The 20376-nt window shown below is 31.8% G+C and overlaps 1 protein-coding gene across 2 annotated transcripts in view; it reads right to left on the reverse strand.

Annotated features, from left to right (window-relative positions):
- The window catches only part of Pitslre (cyclin dependent kinase 11B pitslre), a 152170-nt gene that overhangs the window by 95458 nt on the left and 36336 nt on the right, over positions 1 to 20376 (reverse strand). For both annotated transcript variants that reach the window (XM_085822386.1, XM_085822385.1), the window contains exons 5-6: positions 3329 to 3459; positions 1007 to 1174 (exon numbers count right to left, since the gene is read on the reverse strand). In XM_085822386.1, coding sequence (XP_085678512.1) covers positions 1007 to 1174; positions 3329 to 3459 — 299 coding nt within the window. The remainder of the gene's footprint in view (positions 1 to 1006; positions 1175 to 3328; positions 3460 to 20376) is intronic.

Genomic DNA, 20376 nt, shown 5'->3' on the forward strand with positions numbered 1-20376 from the left:
TTTTTGAATATTCATCATTTTTGTGAGTTTTCCTTAATTAATGATAATAAGGGTACTTAATCCAGAAATTCTAGACTTGAGGAAGTAAAATATTTAGTATTCCAGCTATACCCAGACCACAATCATCTCAGATAAAATAACTATGCATGGCGCATTTTACAACATAAATGAAACTAATACAAAATCTAGATTTCAGACTGCTGAATTTCATGAAAAACTTTTATGTTACATAGTCTCCCTTTTATCGTGAAATTACAGCATATTTTTTAGGTTTAAGAAATTGACACTGAAATTTTACATACTCTCATTTTTATCTCAAAATATACAGTCTTGTGCAACAATCAATCATATATCATGGAAAGCATAACAAAAATTGAGCAACTATCAGAATCTTTTGTTACATTTGTTCTGTATATTTATTGTATCAGCTATTTTCAAGCTACTGGTGTGATTAACTTTTTTGTTTTACATTAAAAGAATAATCATATATTAATTAATCAGTTTTAATCATATATTATCCACAAACATTTAAGGCTACAAGAAATGCAGAGAAAATATTTAAAATTTGTTTTTAAATAAGCTTCTAAGAGATCCCAGAGATTTAAAATCTGCATTACAAACTTACTAGTGTTATGACTAACATGCTTCTCCATTACTTTCAGATTCATAACCAGGTTAAAAGTCTACATAAATCAAATTCAAATATCTCAAGCAGGGATACCTGCTGGCAATTAATGAAAATGATTTTCAAACATACAGACACACTGCAGTGTAGTAGAAATAGTCAGCTGTTTTAGTATGTGTTGGGAAGGTTTCTCCTCCCTCCTCAACAATGTAATGTATACACACTGCACTAGTAGCAATGGTTATCGATTCTCCAATTGTTAGGTACTAAGAACAAAAGCACACTGAAAACATGAACGTTGGGAAAAAAAATCATGAAAAACATTTTTGTTGAAATAAAATATGCACAAACTGAGCCATGCACCAACAAACAGAAAAATACCTGGAGAAATATGAAGCTCTTTCTCTTTCTTTTCTTCAGACTCAACTGCAATTTCCCCTCTGTCTTTAGGAGGACTGCGAAAACGTTCAAGTCGTCTTTCTTTTTCCTGCTGCAATCTTTCTTTTTCTCGTAACTTTTCACGTAAATCTCTGCTTGTAGTTTGAGCATCTAAAAAAAATACTGCTCTTAGATATGTTTTTGATAGTTCTGTATTAATATCATCAAGCGCATCACTGAATGATAAATTAATGGTTGACCCTAAATTAGAAGACGATATCTTTGACATTTTGATTTACTACCATTGTTACAACTATACCATGTATGCAGATATTGCAAAAATGTGCTACTATTTAATTCTGATGCTGATTTACAAAGAATAGTGTGGAGGCAGTCTCCGCATGATAAATTGGAAGAACATCATTTAAAAACTGTTACTTATGATACCTCCTCCACTCCATATTAAGCCGCAAAGGCTTTCCAACAACTTGCTCACAAAGACTAAAAATATGTTAAGATTTCTTAATTAACTTGTGTTAATGCAAATAGCATTAACTTGCATAACACATGTTTTTATGTTCTATTCTGTACTCAATGGTTAATGATATTAAAACATACAGGTGAATGACAAAGACTACAAAAAACATAGAAGTTTAATCATTCTCAGACTATAGTTGACAAGCATAATAACATCACATCATCAAAGCTTGATACATAACATGTTAAAAATACAGCTACCTTACACAATAATCTTAGAAACTTTCAGCACACAATAAAGAAGACATCAATACAACTATTTAACACATTTAAAAAAATCATCTGCAAAGCAAAAATAAATATAACAGTGGCATTTTAAAGACCCTTTACATTACATTAATTGCAAAACTAATTACATAATCTCTTGATTTATTTTTATGTTTTTATGTTCTAAAGTTTACAAAATTCATCATTTTTATGGCAAACTCATGCAATATTCTCTCCCTTGCCCTTCCTCTGCCACTGCAGTACAAGTACCTATACTTATATAGGAACAGTTGATGATAGAGAACTAGATGAGCTTGTGTTATATAGGACACTACTGCCCATAGTGACTCTGAAATATTCAGCTGTAATTTGAAATAGAGGCATAGTACAGGCATCTACTACAGTATTATTTTTGGTTGTACATTACAATATTATACATGAAGCAAAAGTCTTCGTTGAAAACATTAATGAATGCTATTCTTTTCTCTTTTAATTTTAATAATATGACAATATAAAGGTATATGCTTATAGGTACATAAAAAGTATCCTCAAAGGTTCATTCCTAGCTTCTGACATTTTCTGTGGTTTGGCAATGGTTGCCAGATAAGAGGTACAATCACAATATTCTTTAGCAGGTTTTAACTAAAAATAAAGCACACACACATTTAAAAAAAAAAAAAAAAAAAAAAAAAAAAAAACATTAACATTTATATATATATATATATATATAAACTAAAAAATTCTGAAGATACTGTATAAAATTTGCTATAAAACATTTATTTTTGCAAGGTTCATGGAAATTATCTGACAAATGCTTTAACCCTCATGTTGTTACTTCTAATCCGTTTGAACACGGATCATATTCTGGATTAAGCCCACTAATTTTATTATGGAAAAAGAGAAGGAAAATAGCACCTCACTAATTAAGACTTTGGACATATTTTAAGTGACAATGCAAATTTCCCAAGCCCCCATCACAATTCTGAAGTACTATCATGGTGGAATATAAAAGAGTATATGCATGCTACAATTTGCATTGACTGCAATATGCAAAAGCAAAAATATCAGTTATTAAAATTTCATCAATAAAAAACGGAAAATTAAATCTTTTTTTCTCAGTGGCAGTATACATCATTTCAAATTGATGTACAAAAATTGCTTTGTCCAGATTAATGCATAATTTCATAAACATATTTTCATAAAATAAGTTAGCTTATAACTAATTATACCAATATTACTTTATTTTTACTAAAATGTCTTTTTGAATTTCAATATAAATGCTCATAAAAATGTTATATCCAAATATATCATAGTGTAATATTTGTTGATGAGAAATTATTTTTAATTAAAAATATTGAAGTACTGTCAGTTAAAAAATTCTTAATTTTAAGTTGACCTATCAAAATGATGGCTTTAGGCCTTTTAGTAAGGGAAAAATCTTGTCTTTCTAGCATTAAATATAAACATTATTTAACATTTATGGATTGAAACATACCGTATTTGTAATCTCCTTACAAACTATTTCTATGGGTTAATAAACACTACATCATTCACACGAGGTAAAAAAAGGAAGAAAAGCACCTTCTCTATGAGGCCAGAGAGGCAGATTGGATGATAAACGATCCATTTGACCTCTATCTTGTTCTCGCTTTCGTTTTATAAAAAGCAAACGCTTTTTCCGCCATTCCATTTTCTTTTCTTCCAATCGGTCACTGAAAAACACAGAAATATACATTACATAACTAGCATGGTTTAAAAATTTATAAACAGTTAATAAGCTATAATACTCTAATACAAAAATGAAAATAATGCACTGAGGAAAACAATCCAATAATTTAAAATAAAAAATCAATAAAGAAACTTGATTTTAAAGAAAAAAATCTTTATAATGAGAAATTCATCAACTAGATAAAAATTAAATAGATTGTGTTAATGTTTAAACTTTTTCATATCCTCAGTCTAAAGTTACAACCTAGAATACCTAGCAGATAAAACACTAATTTTAATGTACAAAGTTGCCTTTTTTTTTTATTTTAGGTAAATTTATAAAAGAAGCTTTAGTTTAAATAAAATATTTCTTTCATCAAGCGATTTCAATTACATGCATACATACATTGCAGTTTCTGTTCATTTCAATTTGAAAAATCAAAGAATTCATTAGAATTACACATACTGACTCATTTTATATGTATTGAAATTACAGTCCACTAAAATTATGATCCCCCCTTGGGAAGCATGGTCAAACTTAGATTTCAGTGCTTTGCTACATATTTGTACACTTTCTGTACTATTTCCTGTAAATAACAACAGCAAAGTAAAAAGTTACAGATGCCTTTTAAACCACCTAAACAAACAAGTTCTCTTGATGAATGAACATAATAATATTAAAAATTAACAACTATTTTTTCAGTTAAATGCAGCTTAAAATTAGCACTGCTAACAAAAACACCAAGTAAGTATTATAGCATTATATTCTATCAACACTAGAAAAACAACCACCAGTGTTACCATGCTACCGCAGGAAAAAAATAAACAAAAACATAACTTGAAAATCATGGATGAAGTAATAGTTAAGTTTACATACTGATATTATTTTACAATCTGTAACATACTCCCAAATTGCAAAGTGAAATTTAAAAATTGAACTTTGCAAATTCAAATTTAGAGCAAGGAGAGTTTTTAAATTTGTGAATGTAAAACTTAAATCATAATCAATTATACAAGTTAATAAAGAAAAAGTTCACAAGTATATTTGAAGAGGAATTCTTATGGTTCTTTCAGAGCAACTTGAAAAAAAAAAAAAAAAAAAAAAAAAAAAAAAAAAAAAAAAACAATGGCAGCCATTTGCCCATTCAGCACTTGATGAACTTTTGGGAGGGTGCTCCACGTCAGTGTTCTCAACGGAAGAGTCAGGAATATCTCCAATAGTATGTCACTTTTTTTTAGAAGCCTTCAGGCTTCAGGACAGCAATATCAGTTTTTGACGACACTTCTACTGGATAAAGTCTTTGAAAAAAATGTATCCTCTCACCCTTGGAAGTTCTTACTCTCACAACACTTGAAACACCATCTTTTCCAGTACATACCCCTAAAATTAATCCAAGAATCCAATTGATGCACTGGATATGATTATGGCCAATTAGAACATCATCATCAATGTTTCAAGCATCATTTCTTCTTATTCCCTTGGGGACTAAAAGAGCAAGATATTTTTCTAAAGCTTTTTCCAAGATATTCCCACAACTTCTGCAAGCACTTTATGCATTTTATCAAGCAAGATCAGTCTACACTATATTAAGATCTGGAATTTTGCTGCTGCGGTGGTCTACCATTTATTACCGACTTGCAATCATATAAGATCATGCCGAGTTCTTCGTAATGTATGGAAAATTTTTCTAACATTTGACATAAAAGTTTCTTGAGCATTCTTACTGCCCACCCACCCATCATGCTGCTGTGGGTGGAATAAATTTCCAAGTGATATTCTGAGCACTTAAGTACATAGCTATTTTGTCCAAATATAATATTTCAAATGCACTGACTGTCCTATAAAGTTCGTGTTGCTATTAGAGTAAAGAACTGAAATCCTTCCTCTGCTCACAATGAATCATCTTAAGGCTTGAATGTAAGCATCTGTGACTGGACTAATTTGAAATGGACCACTTGATAGACAGCGCAGGTAAATAAAACAATCTAAGCTTTTACCTTTCGACTTTAGGTGAATAAGACCAGCATAATCCTTATCAGATACCTCAAAGACTCTTGTCTGAGTCAAGTTACCTTTTAACTTGCTTTCATGTAAAATGCTATGGAGAAACATAAAATCCATGCCAGTACTTCTACTGTTACTTGAATATTCACTAAGAAGGACACAATTTCTCTTCTCTTTAAAAACTTTTTCATTGACATCTAGTTCTGTATTGCTAACTGGTCATTCAAGAGGTGGAAGATACAACTAGCTAGGACCCTCCAACCATTTTCAACCCACTGTGGTGAACAATCCCTGCTTGGCAGGTCTGCAGGATTCAAAGATCCAGGCACGTGTCTCCAAGCTTGGACAGGTGTCAAATTTCTAATTTCTGTAACATGATTCTGAACAAATACACCACACGAGTCTTCTTTTCAGCTCAGTCCAAAAATAAATATTGTATGTTTGAAACTCTTTCAAGATTTCTGACGAAAGGCGAGCTGAAATAGCATGCAATCGTCGTAATCAATTATAAGTAATCGTAGAAAATCGCCATTTGCTTTTTTACCTAATTCATTTTACCAATTCTAATTTTACTCTATACTAGTACATGAGCAGTGCTTGCATTACCAACTCGCAGAAAGGCTACAGTCCAATAAGAAAATTTGCTTGCATCACTGAAAAAAATTTAACGAAATGTATTCGAGTCCTTCATCCCAGTGGAACCACCTTGGCACCTTCACATGTTGCAAATATTCAAGCTCATTTAGCCATTTTAGAAAATCTTGGCATGTTTTTATATCAACTTCTTCATCCCAACTAATTTTATATATCCAAAAATTTTGTAGCCAGTTTCAGAGGCAGTATCACCGGACCAGTTATCCCTAGAGGATCAAAAACTTTGTGTGAAACAGCTAAAATAATTGTTTTTGTGATTAATATGTTTGTTACCTCTTTCACATCATGGATTTCACATCATCATATCACATTTATGGAAGAGTATTCTACCCTCGGAAATCAGATTTTCTTTCAGCCATAATTTCAGCGGCAACTTCAATAAACTGTTTCAACTCTGATTCAGTTCTGACACTAGTCAAGCAATTATCAATACAGAAGCTGAGCATCAGTTGTCAGATAATATCTTCATGATATTTTTCATTTCCTTGTATTGTTTCATCTAATTTCCTTTCTAAATGGCATCGGATGGTAGACCCAAGCAAGAACAGACTACATGAAACACCAAAGACAACTCTGCGATGACAATAATATTTGAGCTTTCCATCTTCACTGTACCATAGATATCAAAGGAAATCTCCTTCTTAATATACTTATTTGCAAAAATGCTTTGCATACATCAGCCATTATACTAAATTTATACAGTCGAAACCTTGTTATTATAGAAGGAATTAATTAGATCAAATTCAGTCTGTTTTAAACACAATCATTGAGACTGGGAACTCTGTTTTGTTTAGGTGAAGCTGTTTCATACATTTCTCCTTTACCACATATCAATGAGGCAAATAACGACAAGAAGCCTTAAGTTCTTCTTCACAAACTCCTTTGATGAGGCCTCCTCACTCCCATTCTTTGAAAACTTCTCCATACTCTTCACATAGATCCCCAAGTTAGAGCTTACTTGTGGTCATATGTAACCCATTCAGTTCCAAATTTAAATTGTCTGGCAATGGTAAATGAACGTCAAGCCATGGTAGACTAATGAGAAAACATTCATCACTCAGACATTCCTTAAAAAATGTTCCATTGAGGTCTCAAAAATTTCATCTTTAGTTTTCTGTTTTGAATGATCTTGTATCTCTAATTAATCCAATCTCCACGTTCAAGAAATATACATTTCTTTTATCAAAAAGAAGTTATCAGCATAGCACTGGTTAAAAATAGCTCTCTATTAGGTACCTTTCCCAGCAAAGTCCAACTAAGTAAAGTTTCGATGGCTACAAGTCCACATCAATATTTTACGCTGGCCATAAGTTTTCCTACTGCGTCAGCTCCAAGGAGTACTTGAACAGGCTGCGATTCACTTCCCACATCTGACAATGCTATCTTCATTTCTTGAAGCTCTTTGATCCATGATCCTGAGATGTAATATCATCGGATACAGAGGACCGGTGCAAAGTTTCCATGTTACAAGTTATATTATTTTCTGGGTTTCTTAATTTGATTCTATACTGTATCTGTTCACACTTTTCAGAAGTAAGCCCTACAAATAAACAGTGTATAACAGTTTCTTTTCTTACTGGACTATATCTTATTTCTTCCCCTAAATTTTTTAAAATATATGTTTTTTTGGGATCCTGAATCTAGGATTGCTCTAAAAAAAGACTTCTCGACTACCTGGCAACTAGCTTGATTTCCAAAGTCTGAAGGAACGCCTTTGGGCTATAAGTGATGTTAGACATGCTAATTTCAGAACTTGCACATTTTTTATCATTCTTGTACAATTTCTTATTTTGAGCATCTAGAGTCTCACACATGTTTTTTTACCACATACTACACATTTCAAAAACACTTAGCACTTATGAACTGGATCTTCAACCATGCAAAGCAGTGCTATTTATCTCTTAAAATAGCCTGCTTTTCAGCTAAACACATCTTTTAGGCAGAAAAACAGTCTGTACTCGGGTGTTTCTCAGAACAAAAAACACATGTTTTCTTCACACCCTTTGAGGCTGTAGTGAGTAAACTGTTAGCTGCAAGCACTCTTCCTTTGGTCAAATGCCCTCATCCTTTCTTAAAAGATCAGAAAATTTCACTTGATCAGCCATGGCTAAATTTACTCTTTCTTCCCCTTCAGTTTCAGCTTTAAGAAAGGAAATCAAATTAATTAACCTTACCCTCAGTTGAGAGTGTGGAAGAAGCACTTCTGTTCCATGCTTTCAGGAACTCTTGGAAAACAAGATTCAACCATAGAATCGAAGCACATTTATCAGTCATCACTCCCAGTGTCTCTAATGCTCTAAGATACAATTCGAGTTTATCATACAAAAATGTCATAGAGATTTTTTTCCGTTTCTGAACTGAAATTATTAGTTTTTAACAACTCCCTAACATAGAACTACAAAAGTCCGTATATTCTAAACAGAGTTTTTAGACTATTAACTGCTTCAACATAGTTGGCTCCTGATGGCAGGAACTTCTCATGCTCTGGATCCGCTTACAGTAGCTTGAACAAGGCACTGAAATTTAATTCAGTTGCAATATCTTCATCATTATGAAACTGTTGGAACCGACTCCAGAAGGGTAGCAAATCTTTAATGTCACCCTTAAACTGTCTAAACTCGAATTTCGAAAGATTAATTTTCTTTTTAGAACTGAAGAGAGTAATGGAGTTCGAGACTCACCTGTCTGAGATTTTGCATGAATTCATGCCAGTGCCAGGTCGTGTTGCCTTTTCTTTTCCTGTTCTTCATATTCTATTTGTTTTTGTCTATGTTCACTAACAGCTATTGTCAAAAAATCTGTAAAAAACTGTGGATCTTCCAAACATTGTTTACTTTGTAAAATAATTTCTTTCAGTTCTATTAATGTGATCTTTTGAGGTAATGTCGAATCTTTTTCTTCAGCAACATAAATTTCTCTTTCTTAAATCCTTCTGATGCTTGAAATATTGTTCCAAATCAGAAGTAAATTCTTGTCACTCAGTGCCAGTAAAATGGAAGTAACAGCAGCAGAACAAGAAGTTACAAATGGTTTTTAAATCACTCAAATCACTACAAGTTCTCCAGATGAATGAACAGATAATATTAAAAATTAACAACTACTTGTACAGGTTAATGCAGCTTAAAACTAGCATTGCTAATAAAACACCAAGTAAGTATAGCAATATATTCTATCAGTATTAGAAAAACAACTGATTGCCATTCCACAATAGGGAAAAAATAGAACCAAAACAAACTGAAAATCATAGGTAAGTATATATTGTTAAATTTAATAAATATTGATATTAATTATTTTACGGTCTGTAACAATTCCTATACTTCTTTCATTTCAGAAGTTAAAAATTTCCAATTTCAGATTTACAAAATCAATATTTCTGCGTGTATACTCCATCGAAAAAGTGCCAAGCACAGATATGTGGGTTTGCCAATGATCATCAAAACAAAACAGTTCACAGTGAGGGCTCTGGCATAAAAAATGCCAACACTTTCATTTTAATTCATAGGGGGGGGGGCTTCTCTTTTATGAAGTTTATTCAGTTTTGCCTTACTGATATTAATCAAGGTCTGAAGTAAAATTAAAGCAGCCTTTAAGCAAAATCACTTCACTTGCATACTGTTGCTGATTGGTAGTCAGATTCCTCTTGTTACCATAGCATATAAAATAAGACATATTACCATGGAAGCATTCGCATAACATGATTAAAATTCCAAATCACAGCACCTTAAGATTATGGACATCCAGTTAAGCATATTTTTAATCAAAAATGGTTGGGAATCACTCACTTAACTGTGCTGCAAATTTCATACATAAAGTACAATTCAAAAGCAATTAGTGTGGCTTCCCTAAAGGAGAGTCTACTGATGGGCAGAACTTCAATATAAGGCAAACAATGGAAAAGACCAGAGAGCTTGACACTAACAATCCTCATTTATTCAGATATTTTTAAACTGCTTATGATTCAGTTTATAGAATTTTTATTGATTCTATGAGGGAATTTAGCATCCCTGAACAGCTTGTTAAACTTGTTGACTTTCCTCAACACAAAACAAACTATGAGTAAAGATACAAAATAATTTTTCAGAATATGTTCTTTTTACAAATGGATTGAGAGCGAAAAATGCTTTACCTTGTCTACTCTTCAATTTAGCTCTTAAAAAATATTAATGACTCAGAATAAACACTATAAAATTTTTTTTAACAAATCAGTTCAAGTCTTAGCACTTGCAGATGATACTTGCATCATTGCTGGAATTCCTGAAGCACAGAAATGGGCCTTTCTCTCACTGCAGGCTGAAACAGCTAAAATGCACCTTAGAATCTACCAAGCAAAACTAAATATACACCATGCACTTAGTCAAAATTTAATCATTCTTTCTTAGAAACTGATAACTATAAATTTGAAGTTGTTAAATGATTCACATATCTTGGCTCTGTAATTAATGTAGAGAACAATATCTCTACTGAAATTTACAACATAGTAACACTTGCTAACCAGTGCTTAAAGAAGTATCTGAAATCAAACTTGGTCAAAACAGCTAAACTGAGATGTTTAATTAGACCTGTTTTAACATATGGAGCTGGAACCTGGACACTGACTGAAAAGGGTAAAGAAATACTCGCAGTCTTTGAAATAAAGATTGTGAGCAGTATGGCTGGAAGTATTCAGATAGATGGCTTCTGGAAAATAACTAATGCAGAAATCTACAGGTTAGATAAGCTTCCAGATATCATAAATTTTATCAGCACCCAAAGATTAAGATAGGATAGTCACATAACCAGAATGCTTGGATATGTAACTACCAAAACAATATTCATATAAAAGGCAATAAGCACTCGAGACTGAAACTCAGATGGCTAGACTGTCTGGAAAGACACTGGTCTAACTTAAAAGGTCATTAATTGAAGACCAAGGCCAAGAGTAAAACAGCCTGAAATGAAATTCTGAAAAATGCTGTGGACATACATGAGCTGTTGAGTCACTGAAGAAGAAAAAGCTTCTTACTTGACATTTTTTCCTCTTCTAGATGAAATACCATAACACATTGATGGCAACTAAAATTGACATATCATGGAAGAATGCAGGTAAAGAGTCATATTTACTTTACAAATATATTGTAATGGAAGGACAAAATGATTGAAATTTCAGGGAATTTTTAAGCACATAACATTAGAAAGTAGTATTATGAGCATTTTGGTAGAAGGTATGGAGTCAAACAGACTTTAGATGATATTTATAGGTAGCGAAACCCTTATGGCTTCATTTTTGAGACAGAATACATCTGTTACACCAGCCGGAGGAAATGTCATGTCACTCCTTTTGTAACCACTCACCAGACATTTTCAGCTGGTGGGAGATTTAAAGAATGCATAAGCCATGGCTGATCAAAGATCCTGTGTATTCAGGAAATGCAGGACAGCATGGGCATCTCACATTATCCGGTTGAAATGTGGGAAATATAAGCTCAGAATCTGGCACATCAACTAGGATTAAAATCTCAGTAATGTAAACATGGCTAGCAAAGTACCAGATATATAGACTAGAGATAATTGGGATACATATCCCAGTGGTATCCTATAGCATTAGTACAAGATTTGATAACTGAATATCATCTACTTTAGCACAAACAATACCGACTCAAAAAAGAAAACGGGAATTTTCCTTCGTATCCAGCTTACTATGAAAACCATTCTGTGCTTGTCGGTTTGCAAGTGGTCAGGTCCACTTGATTAAACAACGAGGAGCCAAGACTTCAAGAAGCTTTAGACCACTCATAGTACAGATAAACGACACAGTTTAAGTATGTGGCGGTCAAAATTCTAGGAATATTTTTCTCTCATCGTTTCACTGTAGACAGGTCAGTGGCATAACTAGAGCTTTTGCTACCTAGAAAGACCCTGAATTTAACTGCCCCTCTTAACACATAAACAAATAAATAAAAAAACATCAAAATGACATATAGGGAAATAAATTTATGTTTATTTTTGAAGAAAAATTTTAAGTACAACATTCTTAAAATATAGTATTATTTTGCCCCCCTTTATTTTTTGTTCTCAAAACCCTCAATGACATCATAGAAGTCTACTTCATGACTCTAGTTTTTGTACTGTAGACAGAAAGAAAGAAAAATTTCTTAAATGAATAAGCATTTATAATTCTAAAATACTTTCTACATGATAGATTATTTAGAAAACTCTTCTCACAAACAGCAGCTCTTAAGGGTAATTATGAGAAACATTTGCAATACTATAACAATATTTGGAACTTTATTCTGGAAATAGTATTTTAGAATAAACTGCAAAAAATTCAAAAGACCCACATTTTTACATGAGAAACTGCTCTGTTAGCAGTAAGCTGACTGACTGGCAGTCAAAATTCAATAGCTATAGATTACTGATATGATCCACAAGCAAATAACCGTACCTGCACAAAGTAAAGTAAAAAAAAAAGAACAAAGAACCTGAAATTATGATAATTATGCATTACTTATGAAACAGTATATAAAATTAACAATTATGATATTAAGATATCTGGTACTGCCTGATGTATCTATAAGCGTAAAGGATCTACCAAGTATTAATTATAAAAGGATCTACTATGTATTTAGACTATATTGTATTTAAGACTATAAAAGTAAAATTTAGTATTCAAACACAGCGTAAGCACTAAACTATCATAAGCATTTATTCTACTACACTCATCCTCACAGTAATAAGTATCATACCTTTATAATGATTTTAAATTTATAATGTATGGAATTGGTTATTATACACAAGTTACTTCCAGGAAATTATTTGTAAGACATATTGTTCATGTGATCTATATAATAATAGTTCCAAGGAATTATTGCATCTCTCTATATATGGTATAAGTAATCATCATATCCAGCTGGCAACTGTAAGTGGTTTTAATTCCAGCATAAGTCCACTGATTTCTTATATTATGGATATGATAAAAAATATAACTTAATGGTAGGAATCAAACTAAAATATGCATCAGATTTGGCTGAAAAGTGCTAATGGCTTTTCCCAGTCACCATTTAAGTAGGGAAAATATAAAGAATTGTCAAATTCCTCTATTCCCGCTCTTGAGACTTAAATGGTTAACATACACAACTGGTAACTGAAAGATCTGCAGTTCGAGTCCTGACAAGGGAATGGCTGAATCTTGTTTCCTATTTGTATTATTTATTATCAAATAATTATATTTAATTAAAACAACATTTTTATGATTATTCCTTTATATGACCACATATGTTTCTGAATAATCTTTATGAAGTTATGAATAGGCGAAAAATTAAGCCACATTATTTTCAAAGCAAAAATATTAGCTAACCAGTAATTGTTGCAAAATTCTACTAATTTTTCTCTGGCTATGCATATGAATAGGAAGGCATCAACATATATAATCACATATTTTCGTATATGATTGTCATATCATATTACAATGTACAGGATAATCAGCACTTATTATAAAACAGGATAAATGAGAAAACAGCATTTTATCATTTTGACATATTAAAATGTATAAATAAGCATGTGTGTATGTATACATCTAAAAATATAATGCAAAATTGTAATAATCATGTATAATATCAAAAAAAAAATTTTTAAATAAAATATAATCATGCTTAGTATTTTCATACATTTAGCTAGTCAAAAATTATCAGTAAAGACATAAAGTAAGAAATTTAGAACTAATTTTTCACAAAAAAACAAAAATTGAAATTCATAAGTAATAAATGACATATAATCCTATAAATGCAATAAAGAATTTAATAAATGTAAAAACCAAAACTCTTCAAACAAGCAATAACTCCAACTAAAAAAATCAAGGAAATTTAATGAAAAACTAATATAAGAGAAGAGGCATTCAATCACCTTCTGTGCCACTTTGTCAGGAAGAGGAACATTGAAATCAATAGAAATCTCTCTTTCACAAAAATCCTTGCTTTTCTGTATCCAGAATTAGCCGATAAACCATTTCAATGTATTTTAATTATAATAGTTCACCCGAAAAATATGACCCTCCCCAAAGCAAGGGAAAAAACAAAGAAAATTCTAATTAGAATTTCATACCTTAAATAAAGAGAATTCTATTTAAAGAATTGAAAATGTAACTGAAATAATAACATATTTCAGTAAAAAATTCAAATCAAAGTTTTACCTTTAAACAAAAGGCACATAATCCAAAGGATTTAAAATGCAAGTAAAATTATAAAATTTTAGTGAAAACACTTAATTAAAACTTACAAGAAGTAATTAAAACCTTTGAGGACTTTCATTTAGAACACACTCAAAGCTATAAATAAGATCGCTACAGTAGTAATGTTTAGGTCTGCCATTTTGGCTTCAATAGTAAAACTAAAATACTGTGGCAAGAAAGTAATCGTTCAAAAGGCTAAAAATTGGAACAAAAGATAGAATTTTGAAACCAAAAGAGAAATTTTTAAATACTTCTATTAAAATTTTAATTTCGAAAAAGATTACTAATTAAAATGAAATTTAACTAAATTCTGACTGTTTTAAAACAAAAACGAGAATAAAGGATATGTGTAATACCGTGTATCCATAATTAACTCACGGTGCTCACAGTGTTCTGTAGCGCGATCTATTTGTGAGAATGACGGCACCTTTTGTAGGAAGATTAAACAAGACGGGGGACGAAGGATTCCGCAAAAAAACAAATTAGTTCCAAAAGTCACCGCTAAGGGAATATTTGGCACTGTGTAATAGAAAATAGAGTGTTAACAAATGCAAATTAATACGGAATAAAATTACCTTTTATTATGCACATTTTCTGATTTAGTTCAAGTGCGATATGGCAAAACTTTTAAAAAAGTGTAAAACCTACATAAACACCGATAAAGTCTCGTGATAGAAATTCGCTACGACAGAAATTCAAAAGAGAAAGAGTCATTAGCCGCTACTTTCCAACTGCATGGCCACCTCGGTCGCCTGATCTTACCCCATGCGACTTCTGGCTATGGGGTTACCTTAAGTCCAAGGTCTATCAAGGAGTGGTCCAGGACCTGGCTACGTTGAAGGATAACATATCACGGACTGTACGGGAGATTCCTGCAGACATGTTACTTTCTGCTGTTGTGCATACTGTGCACAGAATGCAATATGCAGTCCACAACAACGGCAGCCACATTGAACCTCATTTGAATTCAAAATAAAAGGTAATTTCCGTATTGATTTGCATTTGTTAACATTATATTTTCTATTACACAGCACCAAATATTCCTCTAGCGGTGACTTTTGGAATTAATTTGTTTTTTCACGGAATCCTTCGTCCCCCATCTTGTTTAATCTTCCTACAAAATGTGGCGTCATTCTCGCAAATAGATCGCGCTACAGAGCACTGTCAGTTTAATTATGGCCACCTGGTACTTTAAATAAATTTTAGAATCAATTATTCTTTAAGAAATAGTAGGCTCAAAAAGAGTGCCCAAAAATTTTTTAATAATTGTTTTGTAGAAATGAGTAGAAGAATCCATAAAGTTGAATTTTAGATTTTTTTATTTAAAATTACAGAAAACTGTAAAAGAAAGCTTGAAAAAGGAACTAAAGGAACTATTGTTAGAAAAGTAAAAAGTCTTCACATCTTTGGGCTTATCATGACGACTTTGAACATAGAAAGCCCTTGTTCTAATAATAGTAATGAAATAAAATAAATCTAATAAACCCTTTAAAGCATCCTTCTCTTTTGGAGGTTTCAGATAAAAAATCCATACTTTTAAAAAGCATTACAGGGTGTAGATTACTGCAGATTTTCTTAAAAGACTATTAATGAATTTATAGGAATTTCATTTTCTTTTAAAATTTTAGTTAGATATAGAATTTTTTCTTTTTGTTTTTCTATTTCAGTGCAAACTTTTCTTAATTTTGCTAATTTGATTAATAATAGTATTTGTAATAACTGTTTTAGATATGTTTGAGTTCCAATTTATATGTTTAATACAGTACAAAGTCTGAGGTCGGCGATCCCGGATTTGGGATTTTTCTGGATATTTGATCATCATTTTAAATCTACTAAGATGGCACGTAGAAATTATAAATTTAAACATATGAAATCATGATTTATGAAATAATGAAGCATTTATGATCTAAAGGGAATCAATATTTACAAAAATAGCTTCCATTGTTTAAGTCCTGTAATTGCTGTGTCGAGAATTCCAACTAACACGTCAATCAAATTTTTTTTGTTTTCAATAACCTCTTTGTCACTTTCTTCACTATTGATAGTGGTATTTTCCGGATCTAGAACAATACTACATATTTCGCCATACATTATTTGATTGATGATTGGGGCATAGTCATTGCAATGAAAAATTTCTTTTATATCATCTTCACATTTCTTTACAAAATTCATTAATTGGAAAATTTCACCTTTGGTTTGCAATATTCGAAAACCTTCAGATTCGCAATTATCATCTTCACCGTGAAATATGGTATAAATTATATCAAGCACTTTTTAAAGTATCTGAAGTAACATCCTCCCACAATCTTGTAATGCTCTACACAGCAGATTATATGCTAAAATATTTCAAACATCCTTGATTAGTCTTACCATTATTCAAGAAATTTCACATGGACTTTAAAAATGCTACTTTATATTTTCATTTCAGGTCGCACACTATTCCAATATCTATAGGCTGAATGATGGATGTACAATATGGAGGAAAGAATAATACAGATACATTATCTTCCACTAAAACTTTAAAGTATGAGGTGTACCATTGCCTACAATTAGGATAATTTTTGCGTCATCAGGTAAAAGAATCAAATGCAAATGTTGCCGAGCCTTGGGTATGAAATGATTTTCAAATCAATCAGCCATTAATGCTTGTGTCATCCATGCTCTTTTATTTGCAGGATATACATATAGCGGGGAAAATCTTTACTCCTTTAAATGCTCGAAGTAGTATATTTTTTCAGATTACAAAAAATTTACACTTATGCATTTCTGCAGCATTTCCACATGCTAAAATTGTTAGTCTTGCTTTGGAATCTTTGACACCAGTTGCAGCCTTTTCTGAAGAGTTTGCCAAGGTATTTCGCGGCACATATTTTTAGAAAAGACTAGTTTCATCAGCGTTGTAAATTTGTTTAGAACTTTTTGCTGTTAGTGAGTCATTAAATTAGATTTTTGCTGCTGCTAAATTTTGGGTTTCCTGTGGTACAGGTTTTCGTCCTCTGCCCGACTGAACCTTCAGAGAACCTGTTTTCTCAAACGTCGCAACCATTGCTTTTAGCCCATTAATTGACACAGGACTGTCACCTTTATGCATTTTTTTTTTTTTTTTGTGTTCTAAAAGCATGAAGAGTGGCTGATGCGTTGCACTGGTTGAGGTAAAAGAATTTGACCAGTAACGCACACTCGACTAAAATTGTGCTCGACATCGCACATAAACTTTCAGTCCGATTGATTCGAAACCTAACACATTGCCTTTTAAAACCCAAGCAGCTGGCACTGTGCGAATGGATGCAACGTGAAATTTGAATAAAGAACTTCTTCTTCTGCTCAGCGTACGTGATATTGCAGATCACGAGACTTTATCAGTGTTTATGTAGATTTTACACTTTTTTAAAAGTGTTGCCATATTGCACTTGAACTAAATCAGAAAATGTGCATAATAAAAGGTAATTTTATTCCGTATTAATTTGCATTTGTTAACACTCTATTTTCTATTACACAGTGCCAAATATTCCCTTAGCGGTGACTTTTGGAACTAATTTGTTTTTTTGCGGAATCCTTCGTTCCCCGTCTTGTTTAATGTGCCATCATTAAACAAGTTTAATTTCCTTGTTTAATGTGCCAAAATGAGCCATCATTATCGCAAATAGATCGCGCTACTGTGAGCACCATCAGTTAATTATGGATACACGGTATTACACATATCCTTTATTCCCATTTTTGTTTTAAATCAGTCAGAATTTACTTAAATTTTATTTTAATTAGTAATCTTTTTCAAAATTAAAATTTTAATAGAAGTATTTAAAAATTTCTCTTTTGGTTTCAAAATATATCTTTTGCTCCAATTTTTAGCTTCTGAGCAATTACTTTCTTGCCACAGTATTTTAGTTTCGCCAATGAAGACAAATTGGCAGACCTAACCATCACTACTGTAAGGATCTTATTCATAGTTTTCGTTGCGTTGTAAATGAAAGTGCTCAAAGTTTATAATTACTTGTGGGTTTTAATCAAGTCTTTTGAGCAAAGTTTTATAATTTCACTTACATTTTAAATTCTTTGGATTATGTGCCCTTTGTTTAAAAGTAAAATTTTGATTTGAGTTTTTCACTGAAATATTTTATTATTTCACTCACGTATTCAATTCACCATATAGAATTATCTTTATTTAATATACAAGATTTTAACTAGAATTTACTTTGTGTTTTCCTTGCTTTGGGGAGGGGCTAGAATTTTCAAGTGAACTACTATAATTAAAATACATTGAAATGGTTCATCAGCTAACTCTGGATACAGAAAAGCAAGGATTTTTGTGGAAGAGAGATTTCAATTGATTTTTATGTTCCTCCTCCGCACGAAGTGGCACTGACGTCGTTTGAATTCCTCTTCTATTATGTTCATTTTTATTTAAATTTCATTGATTTATTTTTAATTGGGGTTTTGTTTGTTTGAAGAGTTTTTGTTTTTATTTATTAAATTCTTCATTGCATTTACAGTCAAAAGTCGTTAATCCAGACTCGTCGGGACTTTGGCGATTCCAGATTATAGATCATCAGTTTAAATCTCGTAAAATGGCATGCAGAAATTCTAAAATTAAAAATATGAAACCGTAATTTATGAAATAAAGAACAATTATGATCTAAAGGGTATCAAAATTTACAAAAAAAAAAAAGCTTAATATTTATTTGTTTACTTTATTAAACATTTCTTTCAATGTAAGTTGTTTAAGTTGCTTCGTTTTATGTGATAATACTTTCTCTTTAATTCTATAAACAGACATAATTTCTTGTTCAGTTACAAAGTTCCGCTGTTCAAGTCCCGTAATTGCTGTGCCGAGAATACCGACTAACTTGTCAAACGAAATTTTTTCGTTTTCACTAATCTCTCTGTCACCTTCTTCATGATTTTATCCATTTTTGCAGCAATTCCCCTTTTTGTTTGATGGACATCGAAACATACTTTCGTTTTGTAGATCCTTTGGGAGCTTCAGCATCGGAAATTCTATTTGACATAATCGAAAGTTCAAGTTTACTTTTATAAAATTGCTCTTACAGTGTGAAAAAAGTAATAAGCCGGATCCAGTTCGAAGATTAAGGAGCAACGCTATCATCAACATTAACTGAAATAAATAATTAGATAATTTTAGCTTATACCGTCCGTTATACATTAAACGCGCACGCGAAAACGTATTCTGCACTTGCGCACACGCATATGCGCAGTCATAAAGGTCTTACGCACATGCATAAACGCCTATGCGCATGTGTCAATGTGGCGCATGCGCAGAAAGATTTTAGCTTTGAGGTCCGGATTATGGGTGACCGAATTAACGACTTTTGACTGTATAGGATTATATGAAATTTACTACTTATGAATTTCACTTTTTGGTCTTTTTGAAAAATTAGTTCTAAATATCTTACTTTATCTATGTATAAGTTACAGTAGAGTAAATTTCACTTAATATTGAAAGACATTACTTATTGTGTGAACTATATTGTTCGTAAGGTATTCCACTGATATATTTTAACTTAATCTTTTTAGTATAAAAATTAAGTCCATAAAATACGGAAAATTGGAAAAATATAATTTCATTTTAGAAAAAGTCGAAAGCCTCTCTTTCTTCCAGTACATTCCTATTTCTGAATGTGGCTCCAAATACTCTCTCAAGTCAAAAAATATTATGATAATAAATATTGGCTGTCTGAAGTATGCAATAAAGATATTTTCAGAAAGCATGAAAGCATCGTCAATTCAATATTGATTAAAGATCTGTGACTATGCTCTTTTAAATAAGAACAAATCAGCAGGCAGATCAACTTCCTACCTCCAACTGCACAAACCTGTTTGATGATATGGCAAATGCTTTTCCTATATTTTCTACCATTCCATACTTACAGAGTATGCAGTGTTGGATAAAGCTGGTTTTCACTAATAGTGAGATCCGGTAGCCAACAAACTAAAGCAGACTCTAAGGGCATAAAATAGCTGTCCGGGTGTTGAGCGAATATGATGACAAAGAATGCAAGCTTCAAACAAACATTCGCTCATCTCAGTGTCTCCACACATGAA

The sequence above is a fragment of the Stegodyphus dumicola genome, chromosome 8 (assembly GCF_044657685.1).
Source record: "Stegodyphus dumicola isolate Sdum_Otavi_A_Nest chromosome 8, ASM4465768v1".
NCBI lineage: Eukaryota > Metazoa > Arthropoda > Arachnida > Araneae > Eresidae > Stegodyphus > Stegodyphus dumicola.